General features: G+C 38.5%; 1 protein-coding gene across 1 annotated transcript in view; it reads right to left on the reverse strand.

The window, feature by feature from the left end:
- The window catches only part of LOC149287164 (inactive double-stranded RNA-specific editase B2-like), a 115,873-nt gene that overhangs the window by 23,552 nt on the left and 70,472 nt on the right, over positions 1-21,849 (reverse strand). Inside the window, exons 4-7 of the mRNA XM_089493175.1 lie at positions 19,139-19,253; positions 4,007-4,175; positions 1,632-1,783; positions 1,032-1,200 (exon numbers count right to left, since the gene is read on the reverse strand). Of these exons, the coding sequence (XP_089349301.1) occupies positions 1,032-1,200; positions 1,632-1,783; positions 4,007-4,175; positions 19,139-19,253 (605 nt within the window). The remainder of the gene's footprint in view (positions 1-1,031; positions 1,201-1,631; positions 1,784-4,006; positions 4,176-19,138; positions 19,254-21,849) is intronic.

Genomic DNA, 21,849 nt, shown 5'->3' on the forward strand with positions numbered 1-21,849 from the left:
AATCTCGTCTCTCCATAAAAAAAATAAAATATATATATTTTTTCCACTTGCGCGATTAAAAAGTTTGACACCGCCGGCAGGTAGATGTTAACACCAGTGGTCATAAATCCCCACTACACAGTGATTTTGATCTGCTTTTAGATATTATTGTTCCCGCATCCACAAAGAAACAGGAGAAAAGGCCATACAACTCATTTAGCAAAGACCTTGAAGTTGAATGGAATTTGGATTGAGTCTGGATCTCAAGAGGAAAAGTCTATTCCGACCGCAGAGAGAGGAATACGTTACCTTCGCTTAATAAATGTGCTTTTTATACAAATTGCATGTGGGAGCCGTTCCTACTGTAACGCAGAACAAGCCTTTTGCAAATGTGTTGGTTAATTAGTGAAGTTAATTAATGGAAAGCATCTTGCTTGAAAGGGTTACGTGCTATATGCATTGTGTTCTAATTGTTGGCAAATGAACACGCATTGCTTGTCAACAGCCTATAAAGTAACCATTAACTAAATAATCAACTCAGCAGGTAAAATTAACTGGTAAACGTCAAATAACGGTGAAAACGGAATTACTGTTATTTTTCATGAGAATATACACACAAAGCAGCGTCTGGACTGTTTGAATGAAGACAATGCAACCGCTTGGCTGGAGAATTATCCAAAGCCTACGGTGAAACTGACTCCAGAGCCATGTCAAGAGATCAGGGACATAGGAGAAATGGACAGCCTATAAATGTGAGCTTCGCGCAGGTAGTTCTTAAGACATAGTGTGGTTTGGTTGCTATACAAATGCAAAATGTACTTTAAGTCAATGCCCAACAAGTATCAGCTGAAAATTGGAAGGTCCACCATACTAGACCAACATGTGATCCGTCAAGAGGTCGTTCTCAACGTGAAGGATAGCGACGCGTTACTGAGATTCCGTTAAGATTAAACATATATATTTACTATTTTATTCTGTCAACCACAATGAATATATGAATCATTTAATAGGAGGACAGGTGTACTATGCGTATAATAATATATGATGGTTACCTGGTCATTTTGTCCGTGCATGACATTGTGACAAGCTGTTCGCCTGATAAAACACCGTCCCATGTTTGAACTGGTACCCATGACCGGACTGGAATGGTTCCTTCTCCGGACTCAATCTTTGTACGAAGATGACCTCGGAATTTTCGCACTATAGGCTTGCATCTGTTCACTATATATATATATATATATATAAATATAAAAAAAGGTTACTGGGTTATCCACTGAATAATTTAACTGGGAAAGCAAAGTCAGTATACCTCTGGGGTTTGCCGGGGAATTCATTGGTGAGCCTATTTATGAACTTTTAAAAAGCACAGGGTTACGAAGATTTATTTTTAAGTTACTTTGTCAGGATAATATCCACGTTGTGAGAACTACGTTACGCTGCCAGCGTAATGGGACACAAGTCAGGACATTTCTAAACGCAAGTCCTACTGTCTATGTAACAACGCTAGGGCCTCATTTTTTTATGAACATTGTTACTGCTACAGCTACTATTACAGATGTATGTGTTCTGTAGGGACAGATAAACCTCTACCAGCAGTAACATTAATCCCCCACCATTTATAATAAAGGAAGGAGGTCAAAAACCAGTCTTACGATCAGCTGTGATCTCGTAGGGTGAATTAAGGCGCGCGTCTCCACAGGGCGAGGTGCTGACGTACAAGTGAAACATGACATTTTCTTTCAGTCGGTAGCCCCCTTCTTTTAATCGTATGAAGACAGAACGCTCCCAATCCGTTCTTTGCTTACTGTAACCAAACAAAGAAACAGTGTGGTTTTTTTTATAATAATACAAATATCAACATTTGGCTTCTCCTTTCTTATGTCTTCCACAAGTTAAACACTCATTACTCAGATGCTTAGATGTTCTTGTGACTTGTCCTTAGGTGAATTTAATACAGTTTATCAGACCAGAATAGAAAACGATGTAAAGCTTCTGGGACCTTGGAGGTCTCCTCTTCAGATGGAATCTCTGGTTATAGAGATCTTTAGATCCATATCTGCAATATTTTAGATCCACGATGCATTCTCACTATTTTTTGTCAACCGTCCCCATCTAACAGCATCTTGTGCTTTGACATACCGTATTTGCTCGATTATAAGACGAGGTTTTTTTCAGAGCAAATGCTCTGAAAAATACCCCTCGTCTTCTAATCGGGGTCGTCTTCTAATCAGACCTCAAATAGAGTCTGATTAGGAGACTAAGATCCAGATCCCCCGCACCGCTGCAGGGGACCTGGATCCTCCTGTCTCCCCCCCCCCCCCATCATACACACTTACCGGTGCTTCCTGCTGTATTGCCGGGGCAGCGGGTTGACGTCTACGCGATCCGCGTAGACAACGTCCGCTGCAGCCGGAAGGAGGTGTGGCTAGCAGCGGGGGTTGTCTGCGTCCGTCGCGTAGACCTTCCCCGACTGTCAGAGATCTCTGATCTCTGACAGCCGGGGAAAGTATACGCGACGGACGCATACAAACCCCCGCTGCCAACTCCACCTCCTTCCGGCTGCAGCAGAAGGCGACGTCAACCCGCTGCCCCGGCTGGAAGCACCGGTAAGAGAGGGCTGAGAGAGGAGAGAGGAGAGAGGAGAGAGGAGAGGGGAGGGGGGGGAGAGAGTGTGTGTGTGTGTGTTAGTTAAATGGGGGCATAGGGCATTTCTGGAGTGGCGTTAAGGGGGCATTTAATAGAGCACTCTGCCTCCTGAAATGCCTTATACCTCCCTATATGCCACTCTGCCCCATAATATGCCTTTTAACCCCCTAAATGCCAGAGTGGCATATAGGGGTATAAGGCATTTCTGGAGGCAGAGTGCTCTATACAATGCCTTTTAACTCCCTTAATGCCACTCTGCCTCCTGAAATGCCTTATACCTCCCTATATGCCACTCTGCCCCATAATATGCATTTTAACCCCCTAAATGCCAGAATGGGATATAGGGGTATAAGGCATTTCTGGAGGCAGAGTGGCATATAGGGGGTCAAAAGGCATACCATGGGGCACAGTGGCATATAGAGGGTTAAAAGGCATATCATGGGCCACAGTGCCATATTGGTGTGGCAAGCCTGGGGGCAGATGTGCGTAACTGGGGGACAGGCTGGAAAATACAAGAAATAAAAACAAAAAAAATATTTTTCTCAATCATAGCTTTTATTAAAAAAAATAGTTTACATGAATTAACATTTACTGGTAAAACTTTTTTCCTTTAGGGTCGTCTTATATTCAGGCTTTTTCTTTTTTCCTAAGTTAATATTCAGATTTTGGGGGGTCGTCTTATAATCAGGGTCGTCTTATAATCGAGCAAATACGGTAAATACGACAATGAATGTATCAGCAATTCTGTTCAGATATTTCACAAACTGTCACCATAATATTACTTTCCAAAAGAGCATCTTTATTACATGTGGATAAATTCAGCGGTATAAATCGAGGTTGTGGACAGCTATAATATTTCAACGTTTCCGGTAGTCGGAGTGTGAGCTCTTTGCTGTAATACGTTCATTTGTTGGTGTTATTAAGTGATGTCCACAGTGTATATCCCACGTTCTCAGTTTTATATAAATTCATTATAACAATGCTATGACGGAAACACAAGGACATTTTGAATACGGAGCAAGTACAAACGCCCTGAATTACTTCGCGGCAGGAGACTGGAAATTGAGTATTCCGTCAGGCATTTAGCCGGAGTCAGTTCAGTTCTGCGTTCTACATGAATTATGTAAACAGATATCTAAAACTATTCATAGAATTGGACTAATCTAATTCTCCATGAAAGGAAATATGCTTCCATGAACGAAACATCTGAAGATGAAAGTATATTAAATTGCCTGGCCTTCCTCAGCATATTGGCCACTCGGCAGTTCATAGAGAATAAACAGCTTCATAAAAAAAAGCCACGGATCAGACATCCAGGGAAAAGATTTGTCCCGCCGCAGATTGTACACCATGTTACAGTCGTCAACAAGTTCCGATTTACCTTAGGTGGAGTTCTAGCTGACTGTAAAGGTAGTGGATAAAAGCCCTCCTGGCGACAATTTCGGCATGACAGTCATTAACCACCAGCCCTCGGTCACTGAGATATTCTCCGTTGATACATTTCGTTCCAGACGACAATGCGATAACTTGTGCTTGCCTCAGATCCAGACCTGGAGATCAAAAAAAGGAGCAACGTTAGACAAGCAAAGCAAGCGATGGGCCACCATTAGTACTGCAGCATCGTTCTTATAGACGGGTTCACCATATCGTTGTGTCCTGTTAATAGCTTTTTATGTAACAGACTAAAGAATTTTGGATAGGAATAATATACTTTATGTATGCTATATAATGTAATATAATTTAAAACCCCCTCTCTGCTGCTTCTATACACAATATTTTGACTTTTGGGGCAACAACATTCAGCAAGGAGTAATAACTCCTAATGTTTCTAATACACAGACAAAAAATATATGGTGTATAAAAAAGTTTTTTTGTGTTCTGATAACTAAAGTCCAAGAAAAATAGTAAAATAATGCATTTCCTGCACTCAAATGATGTACGCAGGCTGCACCTAATTTTTTTTATTTTGTTTGGACTAATGTTTCTAATTACTGTAAAGAAACCCCCCAGTTCATCATTTGTGTGCCACCGATTTGTACAGTCCCCATTTATTTTCATACAGTGTCTGCTACCAAGTCTGTAATATTTTTCATAATAGACTAACAGAACGTGCAATACTTAAACTTATAATATTGGCTAATGTGTAAGTTTTTTATTAACAGGCAAGGGGAAGCAATTTCCTGTTGCTCTGCTTACTTCCTTCTACTTTAAATCAACTTCCCGTCCCAAAGATTTCCCATATTTAAACTTATGTAACTTATACGCTAAAGAAAATACCCTTATATAACTGTAGGCGAACCACATTTTTAGGTAACTTTCCTTTTTTTTTAATGTCCTTTAATTTCACTTCAGCAGTAATTTGTCCTTAAATCACAGAAGCTCTCAGCGGTATAGTTATGCTTATTCGTTTAGTACAAACAAAGCGGGCTTGGGCCTGCTGGCACAATCTGAAATTGGCTGCAGACAATATCACTAATTATTAGATGAAAGGCCTGTGACAAACTTTTCGTGTTCAATCAATAACTACATCCTTGGAGCGCACATAGTATACGAGGCCATAAATATCTCCCATTGAGCTGAAAAACGACCAAGTTGTTTATAGGCTCCTAAAGCCACTGCTGATGGTTACAGAGTCCATATAAATGTACCTATCACTACATGTACTAAATAAAATGTAGGGCTCCATTTTATTCCTTTTTCGACTCTAGTTGGCAAAGAGAACTCAGCTAAATCATATTTCCAGTCCCACCTGTGCTTCAAGGTTCTAATAAACCGGTCTCTCCCCAAGAAAGAAAGAGATTTAATGGCACACACTTCAGGCACTATAGTTTCGAAACCCCATCACACAAACAGAACCACCTCATTCCATTAGCTCAGTGGAATCACAAGGGTTAACTATTCAATAATTTTCTGAAATAAAAAAAACCTTTTATTCCACTTAAACAATTATTCCACTTAAACAAAAAGGGTTAACCTATTACATTATCCCTTTGGAGTTTGAAAGCCCAACTGCTGAATTCCTCTGGAACACAATAGTTATTTCATTTTGTTATCCCCAACATAAAAAGGGTTAACACATTTGATTCTCCAGAAATTTAAATGGTTAACTCACTATCTTTTCCCACAGGAACACAAAATGTTAACTTCCCCACAGGAACAGATGTGGTTAACTCATTCTGTTTTCCATCAGCAACAAAAATGGGGTTAACTCATTCCATAAAACCCCAGGAACTTAAAAGGATAGCCCAATGTTATTTTCCCACAGGAACACAAATAGTTAACTCTTGCTGTTAGCCTTCAGAAACACAAATGAGGTTAACTCATTCCATAATATATTGGGTTAACCCTTTGGGTTCCTGAGGTGTTTTCCCACAGGGACACAAATGGTTAACTCACGCTGTTAACCTTCAGGAACACAAATGAGGTTAACTGATTCCATAATACCTCAGGATCCCAAAGGGTTAACCCAATATGTTTTCCCAAAGGAACACAAATGGTTAACTCACACTGATATCCTTCAGAAACACAATTGCGGTTAACTGATTTGATAATACCCCAGGATCCCAAAGGGTTAACCCAATGTGTTCTCCCATAGGGACACAAATAGTTAAGTCATGTTGTTACCCCTAAGGGTAACAAAACAGGGTTAATTTATTTATATGGAGAGGAAGCTTTGTTTGACTGGCGTGGAACATTGCTCTGGCAGGAGTGCGGCCCCTGGTATAATGTCTGCATAAATAAATTTCAATGGTAATATTTAATGCAGTAATTATAGTCCTTGGCCTCCGATCAGCATCCCTATGCTTTGAAGCGACACGCTAAACACTCTAAGGGCGCTCAGTCGCGCAGGAGGGGCCGTGAACGCAATGCTTCACTTACCCCATTACTCTGTGCTGAGAAATAACATATTTCACGGAGGTTGCAAGTTACAAAGAGAAAAGAAAATCTAAGTGCGGCTGACATGGAAAGCGCAGCCTTTTTGTACGAGGAGAAGAAGAAAACAAGCGCGCTCGCTATGGTGCAGAATTTCTGCTAAATATTAAAAAGGACAAACATGAGCGGATGCTGTCTGGAAGCTTTTAAAGTAAGTCGAGCAAACAGAATAGGGTGTACAGGGGTATGTCACTGCGCCTGGAGGCTCTAGAGTCCGGACCCTGGTGGCCCAGAAGAAGAAGGCAGGGACATCTATGCCTTTCTCTCTGTCTCAGAAGGGAGATCTGTTATAAGGGCTGATGCTCGTTTTGCTCCCTATAATTTATTTTACAAAAATTCAAAAAATTGGCTGGCACGGCTTTGATCGGATACGTGTCATCCAGTCAATCACTCGCCCATTCATGTAACTGTATCATTTATACCCCTGTATGTTCTGATTTTTACCCTTTTTGAAGGCCTCCATTGCATCTGATAGAACTCTCTCTCACAGCAGTGGATTCCATACCTTTATTGCCCTCACTGTAAAGAATCCCTTCCTTTGTTGTGTATAAATTCTTCTAGTCTCAGAGGACGGCCTCTGGTTCTTTGTACGTTTCTGTTAATGAACAGGTCGCTGGAGAGCTCTTAATATCGGCCCAAAACATATTTATACAGCGTTATAATATCCCCTCTAAGTGTGCGGGATTTGCTAGCGTATATAGATGCAACTCTATTGAAAACTAAGATATTCCAATCCCCTTATTCATTTTGTAGCCCTTCCTTCCAGTTCCATAATGTCCAGTGCCCAGAATTGCTAAAAGGTATATAACACAGCGTGGGTGACTATGGTATCTGAGCAGATACTTGCACATTTGTGGCAACACAGAGCAACGAATGTATGAACTTACAACAATTCACAGATGTTTAGGGGTGAGTATGGCACATCCCAATTTGCAAATCCCACACACCAGTTATATGTATAATTACATAATTACATATATTTATGTAACAGAATTGCAAATGGGTTTTCTAACAAGCAATTAGCCTTTTAAACTTAAACATGGATTAGTGAACACAACATGCTATTGGAACACAGGAGTGATGGGAGTGATAAAGGGCCATTGGAACACAGGAGTGATGGGAGTGATAAAGGGCCATTGGAACACAGGGGTGATGGGAGTGATAAAGGGCCATTGGAACACAGGAGTGATGGGAGTGATAAAGGGCCATTGGGACACAGGAGTAATGGGAGTGATAAAGGGCCATTGGAACACAGGGGTGATGGGAGTGATAAAGGGCCACTGGAACACAGGAGTGATGGGAGTGATAAAGGGCCATTGGGACACAGGAGTGATGGGAGTGATAAAGGGCCATTGGAACACAGGGGTGATGGGAGTGATAAAGGGCCATTGGAACACAGGAGTGATGGGAGTGATAAAGGGCCATTTGAACACAGGAGTGATGGGAGTGATAAAGGGCCATTAGAAAACAGGAGTGTGTGTGTATATATATACACATATATCTCAGTCCAATAAGGGTATTAGAATTATACCAAATATACCAAGTAATAAATATACACTCTTGAGGACCTTCAGAAATCTTAACCTTAGTGTTACGTCTTTGTATAAACATGAATACAATGTTAACAGACAGATATTATTACTACATACCAAAGGCACCCGAGCCGTAGATCACGCTCAAGCCTCGGGTCACGATTTATCTGCATTCTATGTTCAGTCTGACTTTAAGCAATCGTCTATGTGCTTGAAATATAGAACAATGAATGATTTCTAAGGCACGCTGTTACATCTGCCAACATATTGTCCGCCTTACACTTTCCGAGTCTGATAAGCATTATTGTGCTATTACTGACGCTTCCTACATGATTTGCGGGGAAAAAAGAATGGCTTTTAAGATTTTCTAATGTTCTAGTATTCTATCTGTTTAGAAAGTAAATAAAGTGTCTAAGTTTTAAATGGTTTGCTAGACTGCAAAGGGATCAGGAACTAATGATGGCTCTACCAACTTACAAACACACATACCCCCCAACATTCAAGACTGGTAAAGTGGCACAACCACCCCCCATTGTAGGGACCCCCAGCCCCCCATCATAGGCATATGCCTCCCAACCTCTACCCCTGGTGAATTGGGACCCCAGGGCTGTGCATAGGAACTATTTTGCGCACGCGTAGTCCTGCCAATGGCGCTCCCCAGTGTTTCGATTAGCTTGATTTAAATTCTGGGACCCAGACACAGAAGAATCAAGCCGAGCTCTACCTTTGTTCCAGAAGGAACAACGGAAAACAAGATAGAATTCCAAAATCAGGGAATATTGTATTTATCCTAAAATCAACCAGCCTTAAATACAGAATTTCAAGTGAATTGGTTCTACACATTAGCACATAGGAGAGTTATTTTCTAAGCCCGAAATGATTCAAGCTCCACTGCTTATGTAGTCTATACCGCATCTACCGCATGGTGAATAATTCAGAAACACTTTTTTTAAGTTAGTACAAGTTCATATTTGTTGTAGCCTTGACAGAAGCTATAAATGCGAGCTCCGTACCGCACCCGTCAGCGGTCAGTCTCTGGCCTTAAACTGACGTAGATTAAACGCTACGAGCATTTCATATGTCATCCTAACCTTGCTTGTAATGGCTTATCATCAACAGAGAATTCAAGATTCAGCGTAGTTCAGAACAGAAGAGAACACAGATAAATTGCAAAAGAAAAAAAAGAAACTTAAGCACAAAATGACCTGAGTTTATTGTGGGACAAATCAGTAAAACGGAAGACTGGAGATCAAATTTTAGAATTTAAGTGTGATTTACGGGCAAACTTTAGGTACATTTTGTATATTGTTCATTTTTTAGAATTACATATTTTTTTTCATTGCTATATATAAAGTAAAAAAAAAAAAATCCACGGAGAAAATAAAGACATAGGGGTAGATTTTATTGAATGTAAACTGGATTTGTTTGCCAAATAAAGATGGATGAGCTTGGCTCATAAAGCTGCACACAAGCCGAGAAATCCTCAAGAGTGTTCCAATGGACGCTTTCAAGGGCCAACATCCTAAATGAAGGAGGTGTTGTAACCGTCTCGGCTGGGAACGGTCTCCACCATTGCCGTAGAACGAGGCAGAGCCAACGCCAATGTCTCCTGCTATGTTCCCAAACTTATCAAAGCTTATCGCTTATATTGTGACCACACGATGCAGGATGCCTGAGAGTCGTCTATTTTTTTCTATATAACGCACTTAGCCCAGGTCTCATTAATTTAATAAAATAAGACAAAAAAAAATTAGAGAAAAAAAAAATCTGTTTATGCCGTAATTGAGTCTTTGATATGCAGATTATACCCATTTATCCACTGAATTACATAGACTGATTTCACTATTCTGCGAAAGAAAAATGCTCGGCCAATGTCCTTGTCTAATACAATAAGATTAATGAGTTCTGTATGCTAAATAATGCATAGTCTATAGAAAACGGTTATTGGTACTAATAGGGTGGAATACATTGTCATAAAAACACTTAAATGCACTGCTAACTAAACTGAAGGACATCTGATGTGACCTTGTCACAACAAAGTCAAATACCTTTCAGAAAAAAAGAAACTGGAACTTATTTCCACCAAAACGCACCAATACCCGCACTAACAGTGCCTATGATTAAGAGCTATAAGTATAGGCTTGGCTGGGTCAGGATTAAAACAACGTTTTAATGTTAAAATAGAATCATGTTAAAAATACTACATTTATTCTACATGAGGACCAGTGAATTAAGAAACTTAATGGGAACTCCATCCAGTGGTGTATTTGCCTTTGGCGCTCCCGTAGGCTAAATCCAGGGCAGTGCCGCCTGCCGCCATCTCCGCGATGGAATATATAAATATATTTGGGGCCAATACAAACCATTGTGTGGAAATCTGTTCATAAACAGGACTACGCATAGGACACGTGGTCACGCGTTCAGACTGGAAGAAAGGAGATTTAGTCTAAGGCAGAGGAAAGGGTTTTTGTACAGTAAGGACAATAAGGATGTGGAATTCTCTGCCTGCAGAGGTAGTTTTATCGGAGTCTGTACAGACGTTTAAACTGCAACTGGATGGATACCTGGAAAAACATAATATTAGAGGATATAATCTTTAATTATGGGGAAACGGCTTATTGATCCAAGGAGAAATCTGACTGCCATTTTGGGGTCAGGAAGGAATTTTTTCCCTGGTTAGTGCAAAATTGGAAAGAGCAAAACTGGGGTTTTTTTTGCCTTCTTTTGGATCAACAGCAACAAATTAACAGATATAGGAAAGGCTGAACTTGATGGACGCATGTCTTTTTTCAGCCTATATAACTATGTAACTATATGTAACTATGTGTCCTGTCTTCTGGGCATCAGGATATGACTTCATATCCCAACGCATAAAAACTCTCGGTAAAGCCCTGCCCTTGGAGACGTCACCAGTCCTTGGCCGATCGAAATGTTGGTAGCTACTGGATGCTCACATTCTCAGTAAGATTTTTTACAACAGCAAGATGGGGCTTTCCTTGGCTTTATGGAGTTAACGCAAACAATTGGAAGCGATAGTTAACTGTGTATTTTATCACAGCGTGATGCTTTCAATTAGAATTCAAGCCATGTATTTTCTCCCCATTGATTGCATGTTACATTGCGCTAAACAGGCAAATGTGCCTTTTAAAGTAATATGATTGACAGCTACAAAAAGGAGCTTGGAAAAAAAGAAAGAAAAATCAGATGCAAATCACAAATAATATCTACCCAGATGTCTCCCCGACCCTGGAATGATTACAGCGGACATTTGAATGCGACGCAGTGAAAAGACAAGAGGGTGAGACGGAGTAGCTGGATGCATTTAAACTGTCGAGACTGATCAATGGAAGATAGGAAAGTAGTGTTTAAATGTCTGTCTCATCTTATGCAAAAAAGATAATGTGATGCTTTCCTTAGAGAGGAATCTTGGCATGCGATGCAAGCAGTAAGAGGGAATAGGATTTTCTAGCGTTCCTCGTTAGCTTGGCGCCCAGTACCCACTTGTGTAAGAAGCCGCTAATTGTGATAAACTACGATAATGAAAGGAAATTCTATTAATTATTTCCAAGGAAAGCAATTAACGGTAAATACATCAAATTAAATGAAATGAAGGTTTCAAACACTTGAAAAGTGGGACTGGGATGCAGTTCCAGAACTACAAGGAGGAGGGTCAATGCTTTAACACTTTCGGTTAACCAACACTACTTGTTCTCTCGTTCCAGACCAATTATGTGTTCTGATTCATTAGTTTCCTTTTTCCTAAACAGAAACATAGGATTTGATGGCAGATGGCAAATAAGATGGCAGATAAGAACCATTTGGCCCATCTAGTCTCTATGTTTTATCGGACGTAAAGAACTTAATCAGTCTTTGGTCTGGTCTTCAGGATTCAGCAGCTTCTTCTGCAGGGAGGCTCTGCCACTTATCTTTGGCCGATAATATGTGGCATTATTATACATTTTTTGTTCAGCTAAACTAATAAAATACAAAGAGAGCTGACGTACTCATGGCATTGTCAAGTGGAACCATTAGGGTACCTGTACTACTACCTATGTCTAAGCTCTGGACAAGATCGGTAAAGTCTGTTCTCTTGAAGGCACATATCTCACTTTCTCTTCTACCCTGTGTGGTCTATTTGCTTAAAGTTCCAATGGCTCCTTAGCCATTATAACAGATTATCACTTTCCTCACAGCTCCCTTCCAGTAGACCAACAGCTAGAGGGGTATGGGGGATACAGAGTTGCAAGCGCCTATCGTACTGATTGCCTAATAATCGGGTACGGGAAACGGCAGTAAATAGATGGCTGCAATCATTTTAAGAGACAGAAAAGAACTAGGGGTCAATGTTATTTTGGTGCCAGGGACTTCAAGGTCAAGGACAAAGAGACAAGCATATATTTAAGAAACAGAATGAAGAATTTTAGAAAAAATGTCTTATAGTTTAAAGAATATTTGGTATCACCTGACCATCAGTAGAGACCCAGATAAGCCATTACTTCAAATAATTCATTGCTGGCAAACATTTTTTGATTTCACTCGGTTCTTTATTTTTGACATATACATAGACAATTTTTATTTTTTTATTTATGGATTTATTTGATTGCCCCCCCTCCCTCATTTGCTATTTGAGGTGCAGCTGAAACTCATAAAAACAGCACCTGACATTTTGGATTAGGTCCTTCATAAAACTAATTTAATAAAACAATAATCTTTAACTGGCATTTGGTGTAGGACATTTAAATGCCATATAAATAGTAAAATAAATGGAGTTTATGGAGTTTAACAGAACTAACACTTTAAAAATCAGCATTTTAGGAGATCTGAATATCCAACACACATAAAAAAAAAGGACCTTTTCATTTTTTTTTTTATTGGATCGTCTTCTCACCTAAATTATTTTATTGATATTACGGGAATGTCCTGGGAAAATATCATTCCAAATGATATGCTGATAGACAAGGATAAATTGTGGCATTTTAATAACCCCCTTGGCAATATCTATTCAGTTTTCTTTTGACTCGTAAAGCTCCAGTTCTACAAAGGTCAACGCAACCCATGGTCCTCACCTTCATTTCCAATCCCAAACCAAAAAGCTAACCATAACCGTAAAACTCTGATGTCTTATTCTCTTCTATTTCTGCTAATTCTGTTAAGAAGTGTTTAATTTCATATATATATATATATATATATATATATATATATATATATATATATATATATTATATAATGGCATATGTCCTTTCTGTTGAGTATGTTATTTTAATGCAAATCTGCCAGTTATTATACCTAATGTGTCTTGGAGCTCTGGCGGGGGGGGCAGGGGTTCGAGGAATATTCCATAATGTTGCTTGAATAAGCAATTTCATAGTCCTCGGGCGATTAAATGATGTATGTCCGTAGCGAACCCATTTTCTGATAACATGCAGGTCATTGACATATACGCAGACGGGGTGTATTTTTTTTAATGAAATGTTTTAAGAAGGATTTTTTTTTGCCATACTTGTGACCTGCTCTCTGTAATACGGCATTTTAAGGTAAATCCCAGCTTTATAAATATACATTTCTTTTAGATGTGCTTTAATTGCTGAACATTAAGAGACTACCGCTTATTTTACTTAATCACTTGAAATAAGAAAATGAAAGGGTTTGGGGGATTATGTATAAAGGGTGTTGCAATCACAGAAATATCCAAAAGTGTCTGTATCTTGAGAATTATATCTGTCATAGAAAGGTGAACAATAGCACCAAAAATTGCATAAGTATTTCCCAATTTTTCCACCAAAAACTGTTACATTCTAAATTGTTTAATTGGATCTGCCACGTCCTACACCATTAATAGGTATAAAAGCTATAAAGTGTGTAGGATATATATTTATACAGGCAATTATAATACCCTTATTTTTGCAGAAAGAAAAACAGATTGAAATTACAGGGGGAAAAAAAACTTTTTTTGAATACAGATGAATCCTAGCCAGCACAGACAATAATAGGTTTCTGTGATATTAGTGGCCTTTAAAGTTGGGGCCGTAAAAAGATGATTGTGTTTCTATAGTTGGTTCTGGGTTCTATATGGACTACAATGGAGTCTATCTTTCGTTGGAGGAACTAGAGAGAGTCTTTCGACATAGAGCCATAAGAACTCGATTTCTGTGTATACTATTTCAGCACCGAGCAATGGACAGCGCCAAAAGTGAAGGGGTTAAAGCACTCTACAGAAACACACACACACATATATATACATAAAGATCTGTCTCTTTTCCCAATAACCACACATTCTTCAGTTCAATACACCAATAAACCTAAGCAATAGTCTAGAATAATAGTAATATTATAATAATATTCTAATAATAGTAATATTCTAAAAGTTATGTTTGTAAGTGGTAATGTATCCATATAGGAAATCTTTTTGTTCAGTGATATTTCCTTATTGTGTAAGTTAATTTGGTTTTGGTTTGCTCTTTCCCACTTTGGTTAGATTAATGGACGCTGGTTAAGAGTAGAGATTAGGAAGGCGTCTGCCACGGTACATTAACTCGTATTGATCCCCCTAAGGAAGTAGAAATGAATCTGGGTGTTAATAGCCTCACCACTAACTGGGTTATAGCACTGTGACCCCAGACTGATTAAAAATAGGACATTGTTGGCTTGCTTGTTACCGGTTTACTAGACACGTGTTAGATGTGATGGTGTATAGATGTGATGGTGTATAGATCAAGATCAGCAATGAAGCCAAATGTTGGGGATACAGATTATTTTATTTGAATCAATGTCTAAATTTTAATATTGTGCCCAACAATTATGTCTAACATTTAGCAGTCAACAGTTTTCTGCCTGTTTTCCCCACAATAACAATCCATTGTACGTATTCTCACTGATTCCAACAATAAGAGCCACCAAAAAGACAGCAGGTGACCCACCAGGGTGATGAGTATCTAAGACCCATTAATAATCTTAGATACAGAATAAGTCATCGGGTACAATTATACAATTAAAGAAGTTATAGAAATCATTTTGGGAAATAAATACTTTGCAGAGATTAGATTTATACTAACAAAAAATACATGTATTACTACGGGCACATTAGAAAAGTTTGCTGTTGTCTATACATTTGGGTAAATAGCTATGGAGTATCTGACGTATAGTCTATATAATATAGCAGTTTTATCACACAATACAAAAAAAAGTATTCACAGTCTCCCTCACTCTCTATCATATATTGACTCAACTTTCTGTTGATACACCAGTATCATGCCACCATTTTGGATCTCAAGTCACATCATGTCAGACTATAGACCTACATCCTACATACTGCATTCTCAATATCCTATCCTTTATGCTATCAAAATAGTTGATTAAACATTTGACACACAGTCATTTACGTCAGGAAATCAGATATCGGTACTCAAAAAACATAACCCCATTTATATCATTTGTTTCTGTGTAAAAAAAATAAAAAATCTGATGCAATTTCATCTTCTTCTGAAGCCTAGCCTGATGTAAATTGGAGGATTGCTCTACCTGTCTCTATCTATCCCAGCGATCGTCGCTCTGAAAATCCCTTTGTCTAGCCAAGTAGTCAATGACGATGATAAATAAATCTCCTCCAAGATCATTTATTAAGGTATTTATATTACGTCTCACTGAGTGAGTAATAAAGTGTTAATGTGTGAAGACGAATACAAGATTTTCTATTCGTAGTTTGGTGAAGTTCTATGGAGCGTCCTCATTGTGTTCTTTTTTGTGGATTTACTGATACTGTAGCACTGGCTAAGGTTTTCACAAAAAAAAAGACAATAAACAGGTAGGTGCATTAAATTGCTCCAAAAGATAAAGGTCGATATGAAATGTTGTATTTGCAAGCAGCTCTTTTGTCTGTTGGTTTCCAAAAAGTTCATATTTAAGATAAAAATTGACTGAAATCATTTCTTGTGACCCTGCTCTCTTAAGTGGTTTAATTTTCTAGGGAGTGAGCTACATTAGAGAGCCTACGTGTGGATATTTTTCAGTGTCGTACATTTTATTAACCCTTCTACTCTGAAACCGCTGCTTCATTAGGGGATCATCTACATGTCCAAACCAGGTAGGGACATCTTCCTTCTGCTGCTCTCGGCTTCCGGAGGTTCCATAGCTTAGGATCCAATCCTAACCACCAGCCCATTGATGGGATCCAGTCCTGTTTGGACCAGGTCTGGCGCCACAAGAAACTGTGCAAATGTCCAGGAAGTCTCTAAGGAGAATCCTTTATCTCCTCAGAACCTTCTGGAACAAGGCCGGGCTGGTGATCACTAAGCGTCATTGGCACTTTAAGGCCAGTGGCCGCCAAACGACAGCTGCATATTAAATTTTTATACTCGCCTGCGAGTATCCAGCCAATGGCCTCCCAATGGGCATTTGCCCGGTTTGCCAAATGGCCAGTCTGGCCTTTGTACTCTGTATTTGGGATTAATGGGGATAGGTCAAATACAAAAATTGGTGGTTTAAATATATTTGGAACTTTTTATAAAAAATGCTACAATATATATATATATATATATATATATATATTTATTATTTTTTTTCTTGTTTTTTTTCATGTTCTTTTCGTTTTTTCCTATATGAAGAAAATATGTGCCATAGTATCTGTTTCCCGATTTTGAGAAGATAAGTGTAATATTATATAAGGTTTTCAATATCAAAAAAAAAAAAATAGGTTTGGCGTATATAGTATAAATAACCAGCCTTTATTTGAATAATATTCTTCATAACTACCAATATCATTTGTTATACATATTTCTTTATAGTAGAATGTCTTGGCGTGATGCAGCTACTGTTATAATATTTTATGACTTTTTTTGCCAATCAGGCAGCTTATATCATAACTAATATCATAACTTTAGGTGAACTGCTATAAATCACAGGTCAGTGTGATAATCAACATGCATTACTCTCACTTTTCCATGGAAACATTTATTAAAATACCGTATCATCATCCTGAATGGAAGTACTGAAGAGTATTTTAGTGTTGTTAAAGTGAGATACATTGTAAATCAACATTAAGTGGAAATGGATGACATTTATTATATTTTCCTGGCCCGTGAAATTCAATTCTGATATTGTCAGGGTTTGCCAGAGCGAGTGGTAAATCATACTTATGGGTTTGAAGCACGAGAAAACAGAATGGAAGAATGAATGACTTTCCTAGAGATAGGAAAATAGGGTCAAAGAATAAAGAAAAACATAAAACAAAAGAAATAAATAATGCTGGGAACACTGATATTATTACCAGCTGGACAGATACATGTATGATTACCGAGAATAAAAAAAATATAAATAATATTTTATCTAATAATTAGCCAGTAGAGTTGTTTGATCGTTTGGTTAGATATAATAATTTATTATTTATATGATATTATTAGTATTATATAATATATGTGGGTTTTTACGCTAATGTGAATGAGCAGAGTCTCACTTTCACAGCCTGGAGCCTTCTTATTCTACTTTGATTTCATGATGTCTGAGCATTCACTTGCGGCTTTCCTCGCTGGTTTATCAACGTTGAAAACCCTGCTTGAATACAGGTGACTTAATTCAGCATTGTTATTGGAACTAATTGCACGATTAGCAGGTCACTGCAACAGAACATTTGTGATAAGCTGTGTAACAAATCTATGAATGTATGAGTAATATTTGAATTTATACATACGCACACATATACACGCCGATACTAGCTATTTCATTTAATGTAAAATTTCTGATTATTTATATTGTAGTTTCTGGAAAAAATGCCTTTTCTAAAGGTTATAAAGCATTTTTCCATGTGTTTGCACTACAACGTACCCCTACCAAGGTCATCTAAAGCAAAGGAATCGTTAGTGTATGGCCTCCTGCCTCCAACTTTGTGAGCCGAGCAGTTCTGGAGCCTATGGATTTCTTAAGTGACATTTTATAGTCAGCAAAGAAGTCAAACTTAAAAGACACGAACAAAGCAAACCCAATAAAGAATATCATCAAGGTAATAGAAGGAAAAAAACCCACATACAAATATAATAATAATAATAATAATAATAATAGTCAAGTAAGTTGCATTTTTAATAAACTTGTGTTTTTATTATAATGTAATATTTGTGAAAGGCTGTCTCTACCCATCGGCTGGTGATTTCATTCCAACACAGTAGTAGAAATAAAATACCATCCAAAACATTATTTAACATTAATATATTACATTTTATAAAGAGGTAGAATTGGTAGAGCTATTATAATAAATTGATTGGTTTATTAAAGAGCCAGGGTGAGGCTGGAAATCAAAATTAGCTAGAGATAAAAAGCCTTTTCATGACCATTAAAAAAAGTGAACATATTATGTTCTTTGCGTATTTTGGTAAATATTTCCCTTTGATGCACACGACAGGTCAAGAGCAATGCTACTTGTTGGTATAAATGTATCGGTATGCTGGGCTTTTGCTTTATTGTTGTATTTACCTAGCTGGTTGCTCTGATGTCTGCCGGTTAGTATGACCAGTATGTGGTCTCAACTACGAAGCCCTGAGATTATTACTTTTGTTCAAACCTTCTGATTGATTTTTTTTTATACCAAAAATGACATCCAAAATAAATACTTTGCAGCTTCAATATGAGCTACACATGATGTCTCTTCAGATGCCAGCTAAATTATCTGTCTATACGTCAACAAATGCCCCATTCCTACTGTCTGAGAAGTTCTAACTAAATGCTCTAGTGTGCTAAACCGGAGAAAAAAATACTAGACCCCTTTAACCGATCTTATATGTTATAGAAAACAATTGAGATCTTATGTAGTATGAGAAGGAACAACATATTCTTGGGTAGCGTCTCGGATTTTGGTCCCCCTTTGTGTCCTGAGGCCTACCATCCCGGGGTATCCCTCCGGTGAGCCGTGTTCCCAGTTAACAAAGTAGGGAGATAACATATTCTCTCAGTTCCAATGTCTGACATAAACAACAGAACCGTCATTAAGAAAACAGGCTATGACATTGATGGAACCAAAAGGGGAGACGACACATTATCTCCTTGTGTGAAAAAGGTCTTCTTACCTCTGGTCATTACGATTGCCGCGAGTGCCTTGTGGCGCGTGCACACCGCCGAGACCTTATCTGTCAGCTCTCGGAATTTCTGTGTCACTAGCTGATAAACGGAATCCGCAAAATCCTGAAATGCAAACGGAAACATGGCGAAATATTAGAGGTGTTCTGTTAGCTTTGGATGAGCGGTTCGAGTATATTTAATGGGTGACCTTGCCAGCGGCTGCTGTAACTTACAAATATTAACGTTGAATTCACGAGCGTAACCTTTCAACAACTCGAGCGACTTCTCAATGTGTAACTCGTGTGACTTAGGCTGTGGCTAGCAAATTGGCAGATCAGAGGTATTTTGGCACTAAAGTCCCTATGACGTCCTACAAACCGCGACTCTCGAGGTACCTGTGGGCTAGCGCTGATCTGAAACATTAATAATGAAGGTCTGCTGTCCATCGTCATATGATTCTGATGCACATTTAATGGCCGCTACCCATCTCCTGGCAGGTAGTAGTGCCACCGCGTCCAATGTACATGCACGGACATAAGAAGACAACTCCCAGTGCATTCTACCCTAGGGGCCTTTATGGGCAATGGTCGCTTGTCTACTAAACAGGTTGAGCTGTGATAAATCGAGAAAGGGCAGACTGAGGCAGATTGAGGAAACCATAAGCCTACCACATGCATGTTTACATTCCCTCACTGCATTAACTCTACTGTTTCTGCTGGGAGGCTGTTCCACTTATCTACCCCCATCTCAGTGAAGTAAAACTCCCTTACATTACATTTAAGCCTCTGACACGCTAGGTTTAGCTTATGGTCTCTAACATTTCTCTTTGTTTGAGATATACTTCCCTCTATTGAATATTTTCATGTATTTAAATGTTTGTCTCATGTGAAGTTCTTCACATTTTGGGTCAGCAGTCTCTGGCCGCTAGATGCCATCTATCTTTTATTTTAATTTTATTGTGATCTCCCCGGATTTAGCAATTTATATAAAGGTTGGAATCAGACAAGTGGTGTTTTAAATGCCCACTGAGAACAGGGACTGAAATTCATTAAAACTGGATTAATGAAAACAATTCCTGCCATAAATCACCCTTTTTTGTGGTATTTAAGATGAGCGGAAACGTGTATTATTTACGGACTTAATGCATCCAGACAAACAAGTGGTATCGGGAACATAAAATATTTAAAATGTATAACGCTGGTACTTATATTTTCTACCCCGCTAGACAATTTTAAAGTATTACGCATTTAAACTTACATAAAAAACAATTCCATAATAGATTCAATTTAAGATATATAGCCCTTTCAAAATACCTTATTACAGTATTCTGGGCTCACTCGGCATTTTAACCAAAATTGTCCGCACGACTAGTTTTCCATTTAATAAATCCAGTTCAAGGCCCACAGGTATATAAATAACAATCCCAAACAGATACAAATATAGGAGTTCCGTATATAGTAACGGTGAATTACCATGAAAAACGATACGGTAATATAATAGTTTGCCGACATGATAGAAAGTGATGGCAAATTTAATTTTATGTCATCCTCACATTGGGTTTTAGAATTACAGACTCACCAGCTCCTCTCTTACCCTAATGTTTTTCTCATATATATATATATATATATATATATATATATATATATATATATATATATATATATATATATATATATATATATATATATATATATATATATGTATGTATATATATATATGTATATATTATATATTTATATAATATAATAATATATGTATATATATACCGTATTTGCTCGATTATAAGACGACCCTGATTATAAGACGACCCCCCCAAATCTAAATATTAATTTAGGAAAAAAACAAAAAGCCTGAATATAAGACTACCCTATAGGAAAAAAGTTTTACTAGTAAATATTAATTCATGTAAACAATTTTTCATATTTAATAAAAGCTATGATTGAGAAAAATATATATTTTTTTATTTCCTTTTATTTGCCAACCTGCCCCCCAGTTATGCACATCTGACCCCAGGGTTGCCACTCTGCCCCCAGAAATGCCTTATACCCCCTATTTGCCACTCTGCCCCATGATGTGCCTTTTAACCCTCTATATGCCACTCTGCCTCCAGAAATGTCTTATACCCTCCTATATGCCAGTCTGCCCCATGATATGCCTTTTAACCCCCTATATGCCAGAGTGGCATATAGGGGGTTAAAAGGCATATCATGGGGTAGAGTGGCATATAAGGGGTTAAAAGGTATTTCTGGAGGTATATATATATATATAACTGCTAACAGCAATCACACTCCTATCAAGCCAAGGCAGCCAGTACATGCTGGAACCTGGGGATGATAGGAGTGTGAGTCATGCTACCTATGTCATGCTACCAATCACCACCACCCCCTTACACATCCATGCTATCACACACTCATTCACAAACATTTAAATACTCATTCATTCCATTAATCGCACATACTTGCTCAAAAACCCTACCCCACCCCCTTACCTGAACTGCAGATCTCTCACTCGAAGACTTCTGCAGGGGCCCGGCTGTGCGAGCAACTTCTCTGGCCCCGCCCCCAGAGGAAGGAGGGGGAGGCAGAATTATGTGACACTCTTCTAGCTTCCTGTTCTCCTGCTGCTAGAAGAAGAGACGCTGCTCGCGACCAAAGCACCGGTAAGCAGCCTGGCCCCAGCGGACATTTTTTTGAGGTCTGATTTGAAGACGACCTCGATT

This window comes from Sceloporus occidentalis, unplaced genomic scaffold (genome assembly GCF_023333645.1).
Source record: "Sceloporus occidentalis isolate IW3139 unplaced genomic scaffold, rSceOcc1.0.p SCAF_63, whole genome shotgun sequence".
NCBI lineage: Eukaryota > Metazoa > Chordata > Lepidosauria > Squamata > Phrynosomatidae > Sceloporus > Sceloporus occidentalis.